General features: G+C 41.0%; 1 protein-coding gene across 2 annotated transcripts in view; it reads left to right on the forward strand.

The window, feature by feature from the left end:
- The first annotated feature begins 2,822 nt into the window (after window positions 1–2,822).
- ULK2 (unc-51 like autophagy activating kinase 2) overlaps window positions 2,823–23,695 on the forward strand; it is a 42,572-nt gene continuing 21,699 nt past the window's right edge. Inside the window, exons 1-10 of one of the 2 annotated variants that reach the window (XR_012588500.1) lie at window positions 2,823–3,532; window positions 4,777–4,869; window positions 6,140–6,181; window positions 17,012–17,044; window positions 17,423–17,459; window positions 18,958–19,131; window positions 20,269–20,342; window positions 21,385–21,486; window positions 21,839–21,897; window positions 22,192–22,274. Coding sequence is in view for 1 of the 2 variants with exons in the window: in XM_074596031.1 (XP_074452132.1) it covers window positions 3,440–3,532; window positions 4,777–4,869; window positions 6,140–6,181; window positions 17,012–17,044; window positions 17,423–17,459; window positions 18,958–19,131; window positions 20,269–20,342; window positions 21,385–21,486; window positions 21,839–21,897; window positions 22,192–22,274 (790 nt within the window). In the remaining variant the exon portion in view is untranslated. The remainder of the gene's footprint in view (window positions 3,533–4,776; window positions 4,870–6,139; window positions 6,182–17,011; window positions 17,045–17,422; window positions 17,460–18,957; window positions 19,132–20,268; window positions 20,343–21,384; window positions 21,487–21,838; window positions 21,898–22,191; window positions 22,275–23,695) is intronic. The other variant, XM_074596031.1, reaches the window with a different exon arrangement.

Below are 23,695 nucleotides of genomic sequence, written 5' to 3' on the forward strand. Positions count from 1 at the left end.
CACTCTGCTCCTGTAAATTGGTGGTCCTTGCTGAGCTGTAGGTCGGTGGTGGTCTCTGTCAGTGGGCTGCAGTTCTTGCACAGTATGATGTTAAAAATAAACAAACTCAGGACACAGTACTCTGTGCTTTTGAAGAATCACTGTGATCAGTTACACAGGGTACTGGTGCCCACAGCCCAGCCGTGCTTTTTGAGCGTGCTGAGTATTTTATTGTCCTGCCGCGTGGCTTGTCAGAGCAGAGCAGTGCATCCCTCTGAGTGCTGCAGGGCTGCCGCTGCCTGCCAGCACTAAATGGCGAATATCTGTCCGTATTCCTTGGGCGAGGGAGGAGCAGCATGAGCCCCATGGAGTTACCCTGCATCACTCTCCCAACATCTCTAGTAACGAGGCTCCCTTTGGGAAGGGCGAGTGAATTCAGTCCGTTCTGCCTCTGACCTCTTTCAGCAGCAAAATCAAGCAAAGGTGCTGTTTGTAAATAGGTTTATTGTAGTCTGCCAGTGCTGGGAATATTGACACCTAGAAGCTCTCCCAGATGCTAATCAAGGACCCAGCTCAAATGAGTGACCTGCATGCAAATCCCGCAGTCCTTCGTCGAGCGGTTTTTCAGACCTTGGCCCTTCCGATCCCGTTCGAATCCCAGTGCGACGGCAGCATGTTTAGTTATTCTGGTCAAACCTCCCTGCCGCTCCTGGCTGTTTTGTCCTTGCTGTGCTGAAACAAACCTGCTCGAGGGCTCCAGCCCCATTATGGGGACAAAAGGACACCAGACATGCTGTGAAATGTGTCTCGTTTTTGAAGTGTAATGCAGAATGGGTGGCTTAGAAATTCCTGAAGTGGCTTTCTGTGTTCAAAAGGCATCTTTCTGCATTTTTTTTTTTTTTTTAGCTTCTCTAAAATGCAGCTTGTGACATTGACTTTGGGGTGAGGATACGCGCTGATGCTGAGAGGATTAATACTGAATGTGAGAATCGGTGGATGGCAATAAACAGCCAATTCTCAGGGAAATTATTTTCTGAATCAGAATATTTAACACATTGAGACTTGTGGGCTTTTTCCTGGTTTTAAAGGGGCACTGTGAATGCGTACTAGAAAGCGTCTGTGTTACTACCAACACCTTAATTTATGATTAACTTGGAATATTTTTACATCTCATTTATTCCTTCCATGGGGGTGTTCTGAGCTGCTGAAATTACTTGGTCAGCTTCTCTTTCTCTGGTTTGTTTGTTAGGTTAGTGACATGAACGGATTTTGGATGGGGGCTCAGATCTTCAGAAAATAAAGAGAGGATTCAGTCTTGAGGGCGTTTAAGCCCTTTGGTTCTCTTTGGCACAAAACAGATGTCCTAGGATTCTTCTGATGCCTCCATGTAATGTCTGGAGCTTACAGCTTCCTTTATAAAGCTGTCAAAGGTCCCTTAAGTATCACTTGCTGGATAGTTTGGTTTTTTTTATCCAGGTGTGTTGCATTTGGAGAAGTCTCTAGCTGTGGAGGTTTTGACATGCACACAGCTCCAGTAGCGCTTGGTTTTGAGTGACAGAAAGCAAGGGGAGATAAAGGAAGACTAGGGAGAGGACCAACCGTGTAACTCTCTGCTCAGTCTCTATTTTGGTCTAGCGGCGATGAAAGCAGACCCTGTATCTCATGTGAGAGAAGGTGCAGCACAGCTATGTCATGTCCAAGCTCTGCCCTGTGTGATCCCAACACCTTGTGTCAACTGTAACTTCAGTGGACGGTTAATTCCTGCTGCTGCAGTGTCAGTGCCAGGGGGGTGGCCCTGCCCATCTGGGACAGACAGTGGTATCGGGGAGGCCTGAAACAGCCCAGGGATGCTGAGGTGGCGTGATGGAGAACAGGGACAGCGAGAAGGGGAAGAGAGCAGTAAGGAATGGAAAGCAAAGGAAAGGAGCTAATTATGTAGATCTGGAGGTGAAGGTCAAAGGCTCCATGTGACTGGTGTGTGGTGGCTGGTTGTTTTTTCTAATGTTTGTACACGTTGCTGTAAACAGCCCCAGGCTGATCTAAAAGTGCTGGGAGGCAGAGGCTGTAAATTAAAGAGGTTATTCTCCTTATAGAGAGCACGAGCAACTTGAAGTGTCTTTGGCTTAGGGCATTTTGCCTGCTTGTTCCTCCATTGCTGCTCCATTCGTTGTATTAGGTCTACCATAGAGTCTTGCTTACTAATGGAGCAGGGACAGCGTTGAGACCATGCGAGCCTGGAGGTGCTGGGTAAGCGCTATCGCCGTCCTGGCAGCAAAGCAGACGATCAAATACCTGCCTTCCCGCCTCTGGCTGCTGCGTGGCCATCCCGGCCCTCGCCCTGCCTCGCTCCGTGCTGTGGGCAGCTGGCTTGTGCGGCGCCTCCGGCTCTCCCTCCTCTCCTGGTGGCCCCCCCAGCTTTGTCCTCACCAGCAGGTGGGCCTGAGGCCGCCAAGGAAATGGCTCAAGTGAAATACAGCAAGCGTTAAAAGCGAGAGCCAGGTGTGGGGGGCTGAACTCGAGTTTGGTGTCTCTGCCCCGGCGCTGGGGCGAGGACAGGGGGTGGCCCTGGGGGTGCCTCCTGAGGGGTGAAGGGGGGGCCCCTCAGGAGCCATGGAGGGGTGGGGGTGTACAGAGCCGGGGGGGGGGGGCTAGGCCCGGCTGAGGGGCGGTGGCGCCAGGGTCGGGACAGGCCGCGCTTCTGACGAGATGGCGGCGGAGGGACCCCGCCTCGCGCCGCCGCCGGGTTAAACGGGGTGAGGCACTCTTTGGCCGCCGGCGGAAGCAGCCGGGCGCTGGGGCTTGCGCGATTCGGCCTATAAAATGCGTGGGGTGGCGCGGAGGTCTGGGCAGTCGGAGCCGGGGCTGGCTGTATGCGTATCGGAGGCGTGGCGGTAGCGGAGCGGTGGGAGCCCCAGGAGACCGTGGCGGCTTGAGAGACCCCCATCTGCACCCTGAGTCCTTCCTCCCCTCCTGCTGGGGGTGCGGCGGAGACAGCGACAGCCACCCCCGGAGCCGCGGGCCGCGCCTCTCCCTACCCTGCTGGATGCTCTGGGGTTCGGTCCCTGAGGGGGGCCGCGGGGCCATGGGGGCGGGCAGCGGCAGGGCGCGGAGCCCCCTTCCCCGCTGAGGAGGCCCCTTGTCCCGGCGCCGATGCCGCGCTGTCCCCTCACCCCCGGCCCCTGAGAGCCTTCCTCTCCCCCCCCCCCCTTTCCCCGCCTTGCCCTCCCCATGCCAGACGGAACCCCTCGCCTCGGAGACGCCCTGCAGCAGCCCCGCCGGCCCCGGGGTCTGCGGCTGCCCCAGCGGTATGAGAGGAGCTGCCCCCGCCGCCGGGGGCAGCCAGGAGAGGAGCAGGCTCCCACCCCGCCGCCGGCTGCCCTGAGGCGGCTGTAGCTGCCTCGGCTGGAGGAAGAGCCCCTTTGTTTTCCTTCCTTCCCGGGGCTTCATGCCCCCCTGAGGGATGATGGAGGTGGTGGGGGACTTTGAGTACAGCAAGAAGGACCTGATAGGACACGGAGCCTTTGCTGTGGTCTTCAAAGGTCGCCACCGCAAGGTAAACAGCGACGGGCTTCGCCCGCGGCCGGAGCGGGGCCGGTTACACAACCCCGGCCGGGGTCCTTCAGGAGCCCCTTCCGCTGGGTGACAGCTGGGCGGGGGTGTCCTTTGTGGAGTTTTGTCGTGATTTTGTGGGGTTTGGGGAGAAAAAAAAAGAAAGACGGAAAGGTGCGGGGTGGGCTGAGGGACCGGGCGGGGGCGGCGGGCCCGGGGCCTGCCGCTGTGCAGCCCGCGGCGGCGCGGGAGCCCAGCGGCCGGCTCCCGGCCTCCAGAAACCCTTTCTTTTTTTTTTTCTTTTCCCTCCCCTAAAAAAAAAAAAAAAAAGCCAACAGCCTGTCTGCGTTCCCACCTCTCCCTGCAGTTCGGTAGCTGCCTAACATAACGGGGAGTGGAGAGTTGCAGCTGTATGAGAGGTTGAGCCCTTTGTTTGTCAGGAGGGTCATGTTTATCTCGCTGGATAACGAGCGATCTAATGGAAAATTGCCTCCTGTGGGATTGGCTGAAGATTTCTTAAATTCAGAGGTGTCTGGTTTCCTGGCGTGGCTTGCTAATCATCCCGGATATTCATAGTTGCGTTATGGTTTCTTGATGCTGTGAGAGTTTATTCTGGTGTTGGTGCCTAAAGCGCTCTGCTTTCCAGAAAACGACTCCAGATTTATCCTTTTGGAGCATTAGGGCAGTACTCACAACTTGGAGAAGCACAGTGCAATGATTTTTACGTTAAAAAAAAAAAAAAGAGAAAGGAAAATAGACATTCTAAAGGCTAGTGGAGGTGCTCCCACCTTACAAATAAATAGGCAATTTATTTTTAGGTAATATATAAATAGACAATATATAACTTAAAAACCCAGATGTCGTCTTGTGCAATTTTCAGCTGTAGAGCATAAGGAGGCTGAAAATGGGAAGTCCTTAAAGGAGACTAAAAGTAACTCAATCATTGAGAGAGGACTAAAAAGCAGATGCGTACCACCACTACCAAGAAATAAATGCAATACGATTACTTACTTCTTTTGGTTTTTATATGCTTTTGAATCCATGAAAACGCAGTGTAGCTGCAGCTGGATTTTAATAGCTGTCTAAGCTATTGTGGGGTGAAATAGTTCTTGATGGTGTCATGTGATGTAGTAATCACTGGTGGGTAGAGTAGGGGTGATCTCGCAACTTTTCTCCCGTGCTTTACTAGCTAGTTGTTAGTTAAAAAAATATAAAACTGACAATACTTCTGTGTTTGTTTGCTTGCAGAAAACTGATTGGGAAGTAGCCATAAAGAGTATTAACAAAAAGAACTTGTCAAAGTCACAAATCCTACTTGGAAAAGAAATAAAAATCTTAAAGGTATGTTAATTTGCAGTGATTTTTAAAGCTGCTTTACTTGAAAAGGAAAAAAGACTTTTGACCTAGTTCATTCCGGGTCATGGGTAGTATCACAGTAATTGCTATTCTGCCTTTTGTTTCTTTGTTAGTTCCAGGAGAAATCCAGAACTAAAAAGACCAAGGAAAAAAAAAAAAGAAAAACATACTTTTTTAGTTCTGGAAATGGTCTCAGAGCAGGTTATGGGCATGCTTTTTTCAGTAGAAGTGGAAAATTGCTGAAGAACTCCTCTCTGTGCCTGTGCTTTGGTTATTGTACGTGGAGAAAACTTTGTCCTTCAGGATGGCTAATGGAGCACCTTTCCCAAGCAGCACATACAGCGAAAGTCATAGCTGAGGGTAGAACATCAGTCTTTGATCTTTCTTCATCATCTTTGCTCAGAGATGCCTTGAAAGCTAAAATCAGCATGCTGAATTTGATTCCTGAAGCAATCTTCTCACTTCCGAGTTTTGTGTTAATTGACTTAAAATGTGTAGTGTGGCTCTAATGAAGGAAATAAAACAGAGCATCATTTAATTTTTCAATGCTGTTTTATGGAAACGTCTGCTTGGATGGTCTCTTTGTGTTCTCCACTCTCTGAACTTCACCACATCTCATTTTATATAGCTTTGCAGTAATTACTGCTGCTTTCTTTCTGTGATTCCGAGCTTCTTGAGATATGTCGCTATTTTATATACTAATACATAGACAGTATATTCTAGTATATTTATTATATACCAGAAATTGTAGTGTTGGGTATATTAGTGTGCTGCAAGTACTTAGCAAACACAGGTGTTTTTTTGAGCAGGTACAAATAATTGCATAAGCTGTCCCATGAGGTTTTTTTGGTGTTATTTTGTTTGATTTCCTTTTTATTGTAAAATGGTAAAGTTGACTTGAACATAGCGTAGTTGGTTGCTCTGCTAAGCAAGAAATCGTGTGAGACTATAAAATTAAATTTAGTCGGTTTTCATTACTCATTAAAGGATCTTGTGCTGTAGTACTTTCTGTAACAAGACATAGAAAATAACTTCTGGAACCAAATGTTTTTATGACCTCTGAAGATATTGCCTAATTTCCTATTCTTGTAAATATTGTCTTAAATAGTTGGGATTTCCTCCAAATTCCATCAGATGGTCTAAAAAAAAAAGCAACCCTTCTTTGTAAAATTTTGTTCTCTTTGATTATCACCTCGCATATTAAAATAATAATAATAACAGGCTATTTCCATAATACAAATATTTTGTTTTACAGGAACTTCAGCATGAGAATATTGTAGCTCTCTATGATGTCCAGGTAAAATATATTTTGATGCCTTTTTCTTCATTAAAATTTATTTATGAAAATATAGTGTGTATATATATGTATTCGGAGTAGAAAATTTTGAATGGCCATATATTTTGTTGCTCTAATCAGTTTGGTATTTAGAAAAAGAGATCCAGATCCCTAGCAGTGGCAGGGGAGTTCTCTCATCTTCAACACACCATGCACTTATTTGTATTGGCTCTTTCTAATAAGCAGGAAGCACAGTTGGGATTGAAAACCATGAGGAATACGGTTTACTTCCAGGCAGCAGCGGCAAGTGGCAGCCTGAAAATCTCTGCAGAGGCTGTTTGTATAGTTTGGTCTTGTCTCCAGAGAAAAAGCATCAGCTGGCTGCGCTGGGAGCTCTATCGGTGGCAATAACTATTCTCCTGAATTAGCCTTGTTTCCTTGGCCCTATAATTTAATTGGAAAGTGGGTGTTTGAGGATAACAACTGAATACACCTGAAGGAAGATGTACTAGTGGGAGTTGATCTGAATGGATGAAGCAAGTGCCTTTAAGGAGTCAACATAACTTAAAATACTCTGTTGTAGAAAAGAAGCAGCATCTTTGAGATCTCTGTAACAAAGAAATGTATTGTTATAGCCCTGTGTTATAGTGAGGAAGAACTAAAGGAAGTAGAAGACCATGATTACACATGTATATATGGCTGTTGTCTGTGTTCAGAAGGAGAGGATAAAATATAAAAGCCAAGCAGACGTTTGTATCTTTTCAAGTAGGAGAAATAAGTTATTCCTAGGATTCTGCCTGAAGAGGTGAAGGAGTTAGTCTTCTAGCCTATCTAGGGTAGTGTATTCTACATTTTTTGTATCCTAAGGCCTTCAAGTGTTGAGTAAAGCTAAATAGGAGGTGATGTAGGTTATGCAGCCATTTGTTCTGCTTGAAGAAGAGCTATACATTTATCTCCTGGGCTCAATTCTAATATTAAATACAGAGTTACATTTGTGAAAAAATTATTAAGAACCACCCATGGGCCGTTGCATAGTTAAAGCAACGCAAAATAGACATTTTGACATTCTCCAATGTTTTCTGTCTTTACACCTTTGCATCCTAAAAAGTTTTCCGCTTACGTGTAGATGCGTATCTGTAGCTCTGTAGAAATCTGTGTTCACAGGGTATACACTAGGCAGGCTCAGGTTTTATTGTGTGTAGTGCTACAGGCCATGCACTAACTTCTGTTGACTTTTGGTACAAAGCAATGGTGTTTGTGTAGTAACAGACTGTGCATCAAAACTTCCCATTTGGATGCGTAGACTCTTTCCCCTCCTGGGTCTTCACTTCAGGACTCTGCATTTAGAATGATCATAGAATCATTCAGGTTGGAAAAGACCCTTGGGATCATCGAGTCCAACCATCAACCCACTCTACAAAGTTCTCCCCTACACCATATCCCCCAACACCACATCTAAACGAGTCTTAAACACATTCAGGGCTGGTGACTCCACCACCTCCCTGGGCAGCCTATTCCAGTGTCTGACCACTCTTTCTGTGAAGAATTTTTTCCTAATGTCCAGCCTAAACCTACCCTGTTGCAGCTTGAAGCCATTCCCTCTTGTTCTATCGCTAATTACCTGTGAGAAGAGACCAGCACCAACCTCTCGACAATGTCTTTTCAAGTAGTTGTAGAGAGTGGTGAGGTCTCCCCTCAGCCTCCTCTTCCTCAGACTAAACAGTCCCAGCTCCTTCAATCAGTTCCTCATAAGATTTATTCTCCAGGCCCTTCAACAGCTTTGTTGCCCTCCTCTGCACTCGCTCCAGCACCTTGATATCTCTCTCATATTGAGGTGCCCAAAACTGGACACAATACTCGAGGTGTGGCCTCACCAGTGTTGAGTACAGGGGGACAATCACCTCCCTACTTCTGCTAGTCACATATTTCTAATACAAGCCACAATGCCATTGGCTTTCTTGGCCACCTGGGCACACTGCTGGCTCATATTCAGCTGCTTGTCAGTTAGAACACCCAGGTCCTTTTCTGCCAGGCAGCTCTCCAGCCACACTTCCCCAAGCCTGTAGCGATGCATGGGGTGGTTGTGGCCCAAGTGCAGGACCTGGCACTTGGCCTTGTCGAAACTCATACCGTTATCGTTGGCCCATCGATCCAATCTATCCAAGTCTCTCTGTAGAGCCTCCCTATCCTCATGCAGATCAACATTCCCGCTTAACTTGGTGTCATCTGCAAACTTACTGATGATACACTCTATGTCCTTATCAAGGTCATCAATAAAGGTGTTAAACAGAAATGGTCCCAACACTGAGCTCTGAGGAACACCACTTGTGATCGGCCGACAGCTGGATTTAACTCCATTGACCATCACTTTTTGGGACCGTCCATCCAGCCAGCGCTTGATCCAGCAGATCATATGCTCATCCAGGCCATGAGCAGCCAGTTTTTCCATGAGAAAATGATATTAGCTGCTCTGAGAGGGAAAGTATAGCCTATTGTGCTTCTTGAAGACACCAGGTTTTTCTGAGTATTGCTAAGTGGAAATAATTTCTCAGCATCCTAAATTTAGTATACACAGACATCTTAAAAGAACCTGGAATTGTTGACTGAGGGCATTGGCATGTGAGTAAGCAGCTGAATTTCATACTTATCATTTACAGTTTTTTGTATGTGAAGATTACTTACTAAGCTTTGCGGCTCAACCTGGGGGTAGTTGACTAGATAGGTATTTTGATGATTTAACATCGTGTATCTTCTAAGCCTTTGGCAGGCTCGCACTTGTTTCGATTTCTGCACAGAAATCCACAAGAGAAGAGAGAACAGAGCCACACACTTGTCTGTGGTTTCTGTACCTAAAGGTTATTTATAAAACATAACCTTAATGCTTTTCTGTTCTGCCACAGGAGAGGGTGCCCTTAGAGTGACAGGACTTCTTGAATGATCCATCCTGTACTCTTCATTTGGGAAGGGGATGTTGCTGCTTGTCACTGACTGTTGCGTTTAAATAAAATGAACAGTTAAAGCAAAGAGAATGGGAAAACCTGTGTCTCATGCCTTGGATATATTTCAAATACATTCATGGCAAACATAAAGCTTGGCAGTATGATGCTACTTCTATAGAAAAAATTGCTTTGCAAAATATGGTCTAAAGAATGTGACACTTGCACAAATAAGCTTTTCCCTTTCTGCTCTGGACTATGTTTGTGAAATATTATACATCATTAACTTGTATGATTACATTAATTTATAACCCAGCAAGAACGAACACTATGCAAGGCATTCACATGTCTATTAGTCTGTTACACCTACTAATTTTCTTTAGCATTTCATGTTCTAGCATGTACTGCCCTTTTTGTTTGCCATAGTATTTTGAACATAGTGATACAGTACAGCAGATAAGCCTTAAGGTTTTCAAGCAATTCTTAAGTTACAGAAGCTTTTTTTTTTTTTCTTCTCAATGCTGGAGCCAGTGGAGTCTGTGTCACAGTAGGAAGTTCTCAGTGTGACTGGGAGTCTGTTTTATTTTTATAGTTCTTTTGGTCTGAAGTTTTTCTTAACCTTAGACAGTTTGAAATAAGAAAATGCTCATGTTTCAGATGCACTGTTTGGCAGACCATTTAGCCGAATAATCCAAGAACTGATTGTTGTACTGAATTTTCAGATAGAAAAAATGGTATGCAGTGTAAGTGGCAAAACTGAGTGGAAAAAAGTGTAAATTAATTGCAATGAAGAATAAATATTTTTACATCTCATAATATAAATTCAATTATTTGTACTTAATGGCAGTACTTTGAGATTAAAACTGTATCCCTGTATAGCAATTTGGAATATATCTTCTAAGTTTGAGAATGAAAGTGTAGTTATTATTTTGCATATTGCAAAAGGATTAATTTGGAATTGTTTTCATGGGAGGTAGGTAAATTCCTTCTCTTTCATCTCTGTTCAGTTACGGTTGCGTTCCTGCTGCGTGATCTGTGACCAGTCGCACAAGTCAGTGTAATAAAGATGCATACACCATTAAGGTTTTAATTAGATCCAAGGAGAACTTGTGAGCCATTCTGCTGGTACTATATGAATAGTTTAAAACCTACATTGCGGTTGCTTCAGCTCCTGTGAACAGCATTTTGATATGTTACTTAGTGTGTATAGGGTCCACTGAGTTAAATTACTAGAAATGCCCATTCATCTGGAGACACGCCCGAAGGAATTGGTGTGCCGGTAATGTTGTATGTGCCTGGGTCGGCATGAAAATCTTTTGTTCTGGTGCCAGCGCGATAATTGCCCTTGATTTCCATAAGGTGGTTACATGCAGCACTGGCAGGTTTGATCTGCAGTTAAGCATTTTATGTAAGTGGAGCATCTCAGAAGGCCGGGGATCTGCACGCACCAGGATGTGGAGCCCAGTGGTTCTAAGACTGAAGGCATTTGTGGAGATACTTAAATATCAGCTCTCCGTATGTGAGAGGCAAATGTTTTGTGGTAGTAGGGCTCTGAAAAATAAACATATGCAGCTTACCTCTAAATGTGAAATTAATTTTTTTCATTAAGTTAAATGCTTAAAAAAACCACAGAATATGATAGGTGGATAGCAAAATGTAACTTGTTGAGGCATTTTTTACTTAAATTCTTGGGCAAGAGTTTGGTAGTCTTTCAAGAGTAAAAAAAAATCCTGAATGGTATAAGAATGCAGCTCTTTTCCCATGATGGTGTTATGGGATGTCATTCATCCTGCAAAAGTAGATCAGTCTTGGTCCTGTTAATTGGGGAAGTGAAGGCCACTGCTTCTCAAAAGTAAAAGGAGTCTAAAATAACCTCTAACTCACCAGATCCTTGGATAAAGTATTATACTCAAGTATGAAGGTATCAGTAAGTTATTTGGTATGTGCTATATTTAGGACATGAATTTACAGTTTTGTGCACTTCATGATCCCAAGTGTGTGCTGAGTAGAACTAATCTCTTACACAGTGCCAGACAGTGCCTGTTTTAGCAAATAATTTAATTCAAAACCTCTTTAGAATGTCAGCCATCAGAATGAAAGCCTGTAATGTATCTTGGAGATAGCGTTTTAGAAGAGTGAATTAATGTTTTCACTGCATGGAGTCTGAAGTTTGCTATTTGAACAGTAGTTTAGGGAGAACTAATTTCTAGTGTGTTATTGGAGAAGCAGTATCTGAAGAGAAATTGTTTCTTGTCTTAGCTTGTTGGTACATAGCAGACAAAATAACTGCAGCTGCTTCTGCTGTCCTTGAAAGCAGTGAAAGCTGGTGGGGACAACTCCACTGGTCCTTCTGGTACTTACACCTCAGCCTTTACTTACACACAAGTGCCCATGAGTTCTTACTAGGGATGCTTATGGAAGGAGCCATGTTTGTCTGTGCCTGTTGTTTTACCAGTGGGAATTAAATATTGCTGTTTGGTTTACCCAAAGACTCCAGTTGGTCTGGTAGTGTAGCATATATTTCTTGAGGCGTTTGCTTCAAGCATTATGGTGTGTGCTGTTGATCTTGGCGTCTCACAGCTTTGATTGCCTCCATACTCTTATCATAGCTGTTTCTGAACTGTTGTAATTTGAATGAGGAGGTCTCAATATCTTTATTTTTTTCCTTCAGCTCCTTGATTAAGGCCTTTGTGTTTGTCAGTATCCGTCCTCACTGTGTGTGGAAATAGTCATATGAAAACATGCCATCCGCGCAAGTTTTCCAATAAAAAGAAAAATCCTGCTCTGTAGAAATTGTAAAGGTTTTGAAATACTACCTGGTAGCTGATGCTAACTGCAGGGTTGGTTATGACAACATCAAACTGCAAGGAATGACGCCAGTGTAGGCGTTAAAGGTTAGGGACAACCAGTTAGAATTTGTTTTGGCCCACAGAACCAAAGAGTTGGAGTTACTACATAGTCCTTAGCTCAGCTGCTGTGCCTAGATGCTATAATTTGTCTTTCAAAACTGTTTCAAAAGATCTTCAAGTATGCGAGTGTGTTGTTTGGTGTGCTGTGAACAGTTTTGCCTTTCCTTTGTGTTGTGCAGAGGCCAGTCTCTTTCTCTACCTCCCGTATTTATCAGTTAGGAACAGCATTTCATGTAACAGAAAATGAGTGATGCGGCGTATTGTGGTACATCTCTCCATGGCTGATTGCTCCTTTATGTGGATAATTGGCAGGGTGCATGCTATTTGAATCCTCCGGGCACATGTCAATTGACATTTAGTCTAAGACTTAACATTTAGTCAGAACTAACAAAATGTTCGGTCCTTTAGACATGACAGGAGCTGAAGAGGTTAGAAGCTGCTGTGGTGGTTGCACTTGCAAAGCAAAACAGCAGTATCTGTAGTACAGTGAGAAATAGCCTTAAAAAGATCCAGATCGGTCCCTTTTCACTAAATCATTAGAACTTTTGCCAAATGTATTGAATGCTCCAAAAAAATGAGGCACGTACTGCTGGCCAAAAAAACCCCAAACCTAAAGCAAATATAGCACAAATTAACATATCAGAAAATTAATCAGATAATAGCAGCACACAAGCTGTCAGGTTAACTCTCATGGTCTAGGAAGTCCAATCATAAACTGCAGTTAAACAGAATCTACAGACTTGGAGCAAGAACGTAGTAACTATTTATTTGCCACAGTTTCTGCTTTGGCAGCTCAGTAAGAGCTCCTTGCAGACTTTCAGCTTGTTCTAAAGGAGGACTTCCTAACCAAAATGAAATCTAGGGTATGTTTCTGCCAATACACTAGAGTTCTAGCAACAGCTGTCAGAGGTAACCATGGATGTTTTGACTTCTTTTTCAATTAATGTCTTTTAAATGGAACTACTGTGCTGAGCCTGTGATTTGGGTTGGAACTTCACATCCCCTGAGACAACTGTTGGAAGTCTGGGATTAAAACACAGCAAGTTTTGGCAAATACGCTTCCTCTTAATCTCTTTCTAGCAGGTTTATCTGTTAGCTTTCAGAACGGTAAAATGGTTTCCTATTAACCTTTGCTGTCTTTTTCTTCAACTTGCAAGTAAAACCTAGATTCAGAATAAGAAGGAGCAAAAGTAGGTTTTTGTCAAGAAAAGTTTAAGCAACAAAGCAAGGCATGCTGGGCGAAACTGTTCCATAATTGTTGCAACACAAAATCCATTTGTTTTGCATGATTATTTTTCTAGGTAGAAGTGTAGGCCAGAACAGCTCCAGCTGCAGTAATTTTATGATCTGTATGTCAATGTAAATTTTTTGAAAGCTTTGTTATCTGTTTCAAGAAGCAGTTTAAAATAGCTTGCTAGGTCAGCTTTATTCCTGAATGTTAGATCTGAAACATGCTGGTTTACTAATCTTTTCCTTTTTGAGCACTTTGCTCTGCTTAGCAAGTCAACAGAAATCACAAGGCTAGAGAATGATGATAGGGATAGCTTTATTTTTCAGCAAAATTATTTAGATGGGAAAAATGTGTCTACAGAATTGACTTGTGTTTTCTGATTGTATTCCCAAAATGGAGATCGCATTCCCAGTCAGGCTGGCCAAGAACTGTAATGCAAAATATGAGCAACTGTGAAGGGATGAACAACTTCAGCTGTTTTGAACTAAAGCTTGCATTGGTGGGACATTGAGAAGTGTTTGGCTATGAGTTAAAGTTGGGACAAGATGCGGCTGGGAAGCTTGGTACTAATACTGTGCAAAATACTACTGCAATACGAATTAGACAGGACTTTTGACCAGTCCGGGAAAATCTGGTTTTGAAACCTCTAATCTGCTCTGCTGATTTAATAAAAAAGGATTATCTAAGGAAACACGCTCTGCTTCTTACTGTGACTTTTACCCAGTGACTTCTTTGGTTATTTTTAATCAAGAATATCAGTCAAAAAAAGATGGGTAATGCTACTTGAGGGAAATCTAGTGTAGTCTATAGGAATTACTTTCTTTAAACAGGTGAGGGCTTGTACAACAGGACAAATCATCAGCTCCATGTTCCTGAAGGGAGCAGTTTCATTTGAAAGGACTTTGTTTCCAAGGGAATCCAGAAAACACATTCTCTTAGTTCTGTGATGAATAAATGTCTGTCCCGAGCTGAGCATTACATACTGCCATAAGCTGCTGTTTTTGTACAGAGCGTGTTGTGCAGTGGAGGCAGTGACGCTGTGGAACATCTATTTCTGATTCATGGGATTGCTATGTTCGGGTGGAAATCCACTAGCTGAGCTTCTTTCTTGTCACTGGAGAATGGGCAGTTTTCATGCTTCTTAGCTGTGTTATTCTTTCACACTTCATAGTTGTCCTTTAAGTGAAGCGATCCGCAGTTGGCGGATTTTTTCAGTTTGATAAATTGGGATCTCAGAGTTGCTGCTTGGCATCCTTGGGGTTCTGAAAGGAAGTGAGTTTCTGTCTTGGAAGGTGTTGTTGCAAAGGAACAACATAGAAAGAAACAACGCTTACCATTATGTATTTTCAGAAATTTATAGAGCAAGTAATTACTTATCTTTTTTTTTGCTTTAATGTATGCACTTAGGTTTTGAGGCATTCATAGGATTGCAAATTATGGTTCATGTTGGCCACAGCTGTTACAGAAACATTGGACAATTGGGACTTCCTGAAATGTGATCTACTCCTGCTTTAATATTCTATATTGGTTGGGGTTTGCCTTTCATTCCCAACAGATTTGACTAATGTTCCTAGAAACTTGGTTTCTTTGAAGCTAATTCCAAATGTAAACAAATCTGTAATGTGCTTGGTGTTCTGAGCTGGAAAGAACCTCAGATGCATTTCTGTAACGCAGACGAGAGTGGCTAAACTAAATGCTTCCAGAAAGTGAAGCAGCCTTGACACAGTCTTGAATTAACCTTAAAACATCTGGTTCATCTTGAACTGTATTTCCTCTTGCAGTTGTGCATGCATTAGGTGTTGTCTTAATAAAGATCTGGTGAATAGCAGTGATGTTTGACAGCAGCTTAGAAGTTAATGTTCGAAGCTTTTGTAAACATTAATTTCTCAGTTTTATAAAATACCATCACTTGAAATTTCAGGAGATTTTGAGTCTGAGACTCCCTTTCAGGAAGGAGAATTTTTTTACTGTGAAGCCATTGAGCTCTGACCCTCTCTTAATGCTTGTTTCATGTTTTTGTCTAGTTTTGCCTGATAAAACTGGCCTTACTTAGTGTTGATTTAAATATGTGTTGTTAATAACTTGAAAATTTGCTGAATATCTTTATCTGTGATGGATTGGTAGAAATCGGCTTTAATGGGTTGTGCCATCCGTGTGCCCTGAGCTGTGTTTGATATTTAGGGTAGTTGGTTTCCCTTGTCTGGGCCCTGTTTTTTGTTTGTTTTTTTTTTTTTTTTTTTTTTCTTTTAAAGCTTCCTAGCCTGATCTGTCAACCTGCAAATGGCATGCTTGTGGTAGTTCTTGCCAGTGTGGTCAAACTGAACACGTGCTGAAGTTTTAATACAAGCACTGAGAAAGGTGGCTAAGTTCAAGCTTTTGTTTTGCCATGCAATGTCCCTTTTGACTTTTTTTGATACTAGTTAGCAGGGTACAGTCAGAGTGTCTGCAGTTCCACTTCCAACTGGGGCATACGCCTGGCCTTGTCTGGCATGCCATCTCACTTTTCCTTCAACTGTCTTAAAAACATATTTTCCCACAAACTGTCAACCTTTGTTTAAGTTTATTTTTAAACTGAAAGGGAGGTAACATACTGTGTAACTAAAAATATCGTCCTGTTTAGTGTATACTTGCCTTACATTTCCTTCTAGTTCTCTTTGTGTTCTTTCCTGTCGGTCTTACTCAATCAGCTCAGAGAGGGAAAAATGCTTTTACCTTGTAAAAGATCTCTGAGTGTTTTCAACTTTGTAGACACAATAAAACTACTTTATGCAGGAGACTTTGTGGATAACAATGTCGATTATTGGCATAGGCGGGTAGGCTCTTTCTTCCCTCACACAAAATAAATATTTGTAAAAAAGATGAATGTTCTTGTTAAAGTCGGGTTTAAGCACAGACATTTTTACTTCATTTTTGTGGAGTGCCTAGATAATTTACAGTAGAAGCTGGCTAATCTGTCTTTCAGTAACTCTTGCCAGCTAGAAGAGAGGGAATTCAGGTTGCAGTAGGTCAAAGGAGGTTAGTGCTTTGGGAAATCTCACAAGGGCTGCCATGACAAATCACACCTTTGCCATGAGGTGTTTGGGTCTGTGGCAGGGACGTGCTTCTGCCAGTGACTCTCTGAAGAAGGTATTTTACACAAGGATGCATGATTCCCAAATTAAACAATAGCGTTTGGGAATCAGCTTATTCCAGGCAGTTGACTGCTCTGTGATTTCTGACTGACCTTTGGCTTGTTAGGTGGCAGAACCAAAGCTTGTTTTACCCGGGAGCAGGGAACATAACTTTGGAATTCCTCCATAGAAAACTGGTTGTCATAGCCAAATTGTCTTGCTTACAGTTTGCAATTCTGTCCAGTGTATTTGCGACTAAATATTACTGTTCTGTTAGTGACTGATTTCAGTGATGTCTGATAGCGAGAGTTTATTTCTTTGTAAGGACTCATATAAAGGGTGTGTTGACAGAGCAGTGCAAGGCAGTTGAAAGCTAAGGGAGAGACATACAGTGGAAAGTAATGTTACTTACTGTACGATGCTCTCTCAAATTATAGCTTTAGTCTTCAGGATGTCGCCTGGTGATTTCTTTTATATATACTAATGCTTTTTAAAATGTGAAATATTTAATGGTGGGGAATGTACATATTTGCTACCCTCTATGACAGTGACTTTAACATAAGGTGTCTCGATTGAAAAATCTCAGGTTACACTTCATTAATGCAGGTACTGAAGGCTTTGTCTTGTCGCATTCTTAAGTGGGATTTGTTTTCTTTCTCTTTTAGGAAATGCCCAATTCTGTCTTTTTGGTAATGGAGGTATGTATTAACTTACCTGTTTCTTTCTGGCTGATTTTAAAGATGACTTTTAGACAAAACTACTTCTTTGCACAGCTGCAAAATAACCATGACTTGTTAAAACAAGTAATTCTGAAAACTAGGTTATTAATTTTGTATGCACTACTAAATTTATCAGCAGTCTTTGTTCCATAAATTATTCAGTTTCATTTTATGATACTCGTAAGTATTGATGAAGCGTGACACCTCAAATTATTAATTACAAATAATTGACAAAACAATTTTGAGGCAAACAGCTTAAAAGGATCTTCTAATTTTAGTCAAAAGATTGCAATGTAAAACTTAGGTAGCAAGTATCTCAGTGCTTGTGTTTTGAATGAAAACCTTTCTTTTTAACAGTACTGCAATGGTGGGGATTTGGCGGATTACTTACAAGGTAATTGATTACTATATTTCCCTATTGCATTACATGTTTATATTCTCTATTCCTGTAATCTGTTGGTGTTTCTCTGAGATTTTTTGCTTGTGGCTTAAATATTTTCCTGTTTGTGGAATGTCTTTAATACCACAATGCTTGTTCATCCTGGTGTGATTTTAGAGTAGCCTCTTAGAGTAATTGAATTCACCAAGGATCCGTTTAGTGTTGTATTCTGTCTCCAGTCAAGATCAGCAGCAGAGTGCTGTCTGTTTGTCTGCTGCCCTGGGAAATTGAAAACTAAATTTTGTAGCTGCAGGAAGACATAAGGTTTTGCATTTGTTTAAAATATTTCCCAGTATGTCACTCATCGTTAAAAATAAACCCCACAAACTAGCAATGAAGGTGAATAAAATAATGCACAGACAGAAAATGCTTTTTGCCACTGCTTTCAAAACAGTTGAATGTAACATTCCCTTATTTGTAAATGAGAAAGAACATCTAAGTAACTATAAGCAGCATGCTGAAAAATGTGGTGGTTTTCTATTTCTAAAGCCATATTTTGGGGGCTGCTCCCAGTGTTTTGATTCCACCGGCTTTCTTTTCCAAGGTGTGAACTTAAAAATACTGAATTACTTGTACAGCAATGCTTTCTACAAAGAGGCATTTCTGGCTTGGGAGAGAGTTTACCCTTCAACGTGGCTCTGCCCAAAGTGAAGACAGAAGTTACAGAATCATAACAGATGCATTCTTATTACAAACAAAATTTTGAGCAGAGATGTTAATCTTCATGTTTTCCTCATGGAAAATATTCTTCTACTTGCCTTTATATCTGCAGTATGTTGAAGGAATCTTTTTATGAACAGCTATTGTTATGGTAACTGTATATTAAAAGCCTAATTCACTTCCCATTAAAATCCTTGGAAAGACTCATACAGTATAATCCAGCTCCTTCGTTCAGTGCTTTTTCAGACTGCAGAATGAGATAATACCTTCTGAAGAGACTTGCAAAAGTACATCTTAATTTTCCCCTTCAAAACAAATTTTATCATGGATGACGTTTTTTGAGCGGGGTGGTTATCTGCATCCCCATGATAATTTGTTTAAAGAAATAATAGTTTTACAGGTTCAGGTTGCAACATGATTGTAGAATGTAATGTTAAATGGAACATGTAATGTTCTGAAGTAGAGTTCTATTTTCTTGACTCCTTTGCCCTTTTAGTGAATTAAGGTTTAATGGCAGTTGAGAAGTTTTACAATTATTATGCTACCAAGTTGAATAAACGACTGTAAAAACAGATAATTCAGAGTACTGTAGCTACTGTAAAACTATGGAGGTGCATATGTTGTTGAGAATATATACGTTTGTAGAAAAATATTGGAGATTGGATTGTTTTGAGTGTAATTCACTATGAATTTATTGTGTTCATTGTTTTCACAGTTGATGACTGTGAACTTTATTGCTTTTTGCCCAAAGATAATTACATTTATTTTCTCCACTGCTTAATGTTATTTTCAGCTAAAGGAACTCTTAGTGAAGATACCATCCGAGTGTTCCTCCAGCAGATTGCAGCAGCTATGCGTATTCTGCACAGTAAAGGAATCATTCATAGGGATCTTAAACCACAGAATATTTTGTTATCTTACGCCAGTCGTAGAAAGTCAAGTGTCAGTGGCATACGCATCAAAATAGGTAAATATGCTTTTCTCTGCTCTAAAGGTAAATCCTCACTGTTGGATTGTTTCCCTACTCAGAAGTGTCTTTATAGTTAATGTGCGGAGGGTGTACTGGATATGGAGTGTATTAAATTGATGCAAATCAGACAGTAACTCTAGAACGATGAGGTTTATGCTGTAATGCAGATTCTCAGTATAAAAAAGCTTGAGTCATAAAGACCTTTTTGATTAAATCTGCAGGAAAAAGAAACCTATTCAGCTGATTTTTTTTTAGTATTAAACTACTTTAATTAGACGTAGATCTGTAACCTTTGAAACTTCAAATAGCCTTTAGCCCATTTCAAAACTATGTGCATGCGAGACTCCAGTCGGAGTTCCAGCTGGGTTGGCTTTTTTTTTTGTGGTAGACCCTCCTAAGGGTTATTTGAGAAGTTTAGTAATGTAGGTTATGACCTATTTTTGGCAGAAGGAGGTTTGACATTGTAACCGGGGAGGGATGTTGACTGTTCAGGATACTACCAAACTCCTCTTCAGAGGACACTTCAAGAGTATTAATCTCTTATTGTTGTCTGTTAAGTGTCCCTTTAAAAATACCTTGGTTTTAACAATTTTCTTTTCTATGCTTTTGCTCAACCAAAATCTGAGATCTGTCCCGACTCACTCCATGTTCTAAACAGCATAGAGGAGACAAAACAACTTCTCTTGCTGTCCTCACTAGGTAGTTTCAGATGCTTTTGTCAACATGGAAAATGCAGGCGTCTGAAACTTGAGTTCTTAAACTTCTACCTGATGTGATTTCACTGAAGCAGATTGTATATTCATCACTCTTAATGAACCATTTATATTTAGCCACTGACTTTAATCCTTTCCTGCTGACGCCAGACAGCATGCTCTGCAGCTGGGGAGATGGCTGAGCAGCAGTTTATGCAAATGATGCCACTGCTGTTTCTTGGCCTGCGATTTGGAAAATAATACATTATTCTTTCAGTGTAACATAGATTTTACTATCCATGCAGTTGGCTGTATGTTATACCTGTCTTTTTCTCGTTAACTGGTGGTTGTAGCAGATTTCAATACAAGACAGGTAATTTCTAGACTTTAAAAATTTGAAAATTATCTTTCTTTTCATTAACGAATGTGTTTCTTTACATAGCTGACTTTGGTTTTGCTCGTTATCTGCATAGCAACATGATGGCTGCAACTCTGTGTGGTTCCCCTATGTATATGGTAAGTGACAGTGTAGTTCAGATTGTGTTGCTTATCTCAGACATTCTCCTACAAGAACAAAATAATTTACTGCTTGCAGATTGGCAAATGGCTAATGTTGCTTCAGCAGTATCAGGGGCAGCACGCAGTTCACCTTTCTGTGGTTTTACTAGCTCCCTTTTTTCTTGTGATTTGGAGATCATGATTGTTAAAATCAGAGAGACATTAAATGTTTCTTAGCACTGTGGGAAGGAAAAATCTTAGAGAATTAAAAGACAGTACATCTTAGCATTAATGTTTTGGCAAAGTAGTTTTGTTCCCACTTACATACTTTTTTTTTTTTTCACCCCCCTGAAATAGGGTATTATATCCTTCCCAGTTTCTAAGAAAATAAAAAGTGATTGAATACAGGCCAGAAGAGCTTTACGCTCGTAGTTTAAAAAGCTACTTCATGTTTTCATTGTAGTTATTTAATGTATTCTCTCACTTGGGTTTGGTTTGTTTGCTTTTTTAAAAAAAACCAACAATTTGGAGTTAATTGCCATTAATTTTTACTAAGTAGTGTGGCAGTCAGTTGATCACTGAACTGTCTGACTTTAGCTCTATCACTTCTGTACTGTATGGTCATGGGAAAATTATTTTGCTTTCCTGTGTCTTGTTTTTGTACATGTAAAATAGTGACAATGGTATTCCTTGTGAAATGCTTGGTTATTTATCCACAAGGAGGACTGAATAAACCAAATAAATAATGCTTACCTCTTACTCTCATACATGCCAATGGTTAGACGCTTTCTTTAGAACATCAACATTTCTAGTTTTCTGTGTTTTTTGAAACATAGCTTTCATTTTAGATAGAACTATTACCTTTCAAACCATATGATGCATTAAAATGTTAATTTTGTTTTAAATTACTCTTAGAGTAAAGTTACTTACTAAAGAGTAAATATTTACTCTTTACAATAAAGAGTCTCTGTTAATGCTGGTCTGACAGAACTGTAGAATTCATATTGCTGTGGCTTTGCTTTTTTTGTTTTCCCTTCTGAGATCTTGCTGTTCTTTCCAGGCCCCTGAAGTGATTATGTCTCAACACTATGATGCTAAAGCAGACCTGTGGAGCATAGGAACTGTGATTTATCAGTGTCTTGTTGGAAAACCACCTTTTCAGGTAACACTTTAGTTCCTTTTCCCTCTTTTTAGTCTTATGGAAATTCCTAGAGCTTTTCCTTCCAGTCGTGAAAAGAGAAGCGGTGATGTCTGAGCGTAGTGTCGACGCTTCAAAGGCCAGATCGCTTGAGGATACCAAGGGAGAAGTTGCTCATACTTAGTCTATGAGATCAGTGTGTTCATTCCAGAGGAAACACATAAGGATACTCAGTACTGAAGTCACAGCTGTGCTTGGGGTTTTCTCTTTTAATGTCCATATGGAAAAGCCTCCTTTTTGTGTATGTGTGCATAGGTACAAAAGCTGTTTTCTCCGTGAAACTGAGCTTTAATTAATGTACATTTTTATTTGACAGGCCAATAGTCCTCAAGATTTGAGAATGTTTTATGAAAAGAACAGGAATTTGATTCCTAGGTATGTCACCATGGCCTTTCCTGTCACTTATAGTTGTTGATTGAACACTTTTTCATCTTTGGGAATGCCTGGGATTCATAAAAATGTTTCATATTGCTATCTTTACACGGATGTAGTATGATACCAGTGACTCATGTTGCATCTTGCATTCATTGGGTACCTTGCTGAGTTAAAAGTGTCCTGTACTAAGGCTATAGGGCATGTATAGTGAAGACTTATGGTAGAACGCTGGCTTCCTGAAATGTAGTGCGTTATGCGTTATTTAATGCATGTTTTACTTCCTCTTGTGTGCAGTATTCCTAGGGAAACATCAGCTTATCTGGCTGACCTGCTGTTGGGTTTGCTTCAGAGAAACCAAAAAGATAGAATGGACTTTGGTAGGTAACTTTTCCTTTGGATCTCTTGACTTTCCTTGTCAGTTATATTCATGTGACCGGAATAACTGTCTGGACCTTGCCTACAGCCCATTACATGAAAAGTGACGTGTTTTTTTCTTCTCGGCTCTCATAAAGGAGGCAGAATAGCCAAAATAAATCATTGTGAAACCACTGTCAGTATTAAGTGATGTGCATAAGTTACGACTTTGTAGTTGAGTAGTGAAATATAAGTTAGTTTAATTCTTTCAATTGTGGCCTTTTTTTTCCCGCATTGTTAATTGATATACCTTACATTTGATGTCACAGTCATTTTTCTGTTACTTTAAGTGCTGTTTTGGCTTCAGACTGGGAGCAGCATGCAGGCTGCAGAAATGTAACAAGTACTGGAAAAACCCACTTCTGAAACAAAGTTGCTTTAAATGATTCCTCCCTGATATTTTCTCTCGCAAAATGCAAATATCGTAACTGTATTGATGAGGGTACAAATTGTGTAAATTTGATTTGACCTTGAAAGCTTTAGATATGTGTATCTAAGGGCAATGAGACATGTGATGTTACATCAAAATTGTTTATGTTTGCAAAGGTGAATTATCAGTATTGTGCTTACGTATTGCTAGTTGTAGAGACTTCTTTATTTTAGTGAAATATTTTCAATGTTGGGGGTTTTTTGGCCAAAAAGTAGTAGAAACAGCAGTTGTGCTGGATTTTTGTTAAGTCCTAAAATTTTAAAATTTTTAAACTGTGCAGTGACTGAAGTTTTCATACTGTTAGATTACCCAATGTCTGTTTAGGACTGCATTTTGAATTGCTTGGGAAGTTAAGCCTAGTAGAAACTAAATGGATACTGCCTTAACAAAAGGGAACTTGTTTGGCTCCGGTTTGCTGCTGTCTTTGGCTTTTTCTCTTTAGCTGGAGATCTTTGGTTGCAGAACATTGTTCTAACTTCTTAAGATTTCAAGGCCTCAAGATTTCAAGGCCTCAGATCAGTACTATTGAATCATTCAGAACAGCTACAACGGCTGCCTCTTCAAAATTAGTCAGGAGTAGAGTTTAGATTTGTGTGTGCTTTGCACTGGCTGGATTGTCTGTTACTCGCTTCAGTCTCCAAAAGCCTTTTTATTGCTGGGGTTTTTGTTACCTATTACTGCAAAAGTAGTAATGCTTTTTTTTCTTTTTATTAATGCAAACTCAGGAAGCATTTTTAAAAGATGACCACTGAAAAGTTAAATTTTTATTAGTTCTTTAAACTTCATAGCACTATTTGTTATTGCAGTTTTATCGTAGCTGCCATAGGAAATGTAAATCTTAACCCTTTAATTAATTAAACCTAACTTATCTAAATACCGTTATCTTTTTAGTTATTTTTATTTTATATCAATAGCAACATGCTTTATACTGAGATTTGTTTAAGCGACAAGACA

The sequence above is a fragment of the Larus michahellis genome, chromosome 7, assembly GCF_964199755.1.
Source record: "Larus michahellis chromosome 7, bLarMic1.1, whole genome shotgun sequence".
Taxonomy (NCBI): domain Eukaryota; kingdom Metazoa; phylum Chordata; class Aves; order Charadriiformes; family Laridae; genus Larus; species Larus michahellis.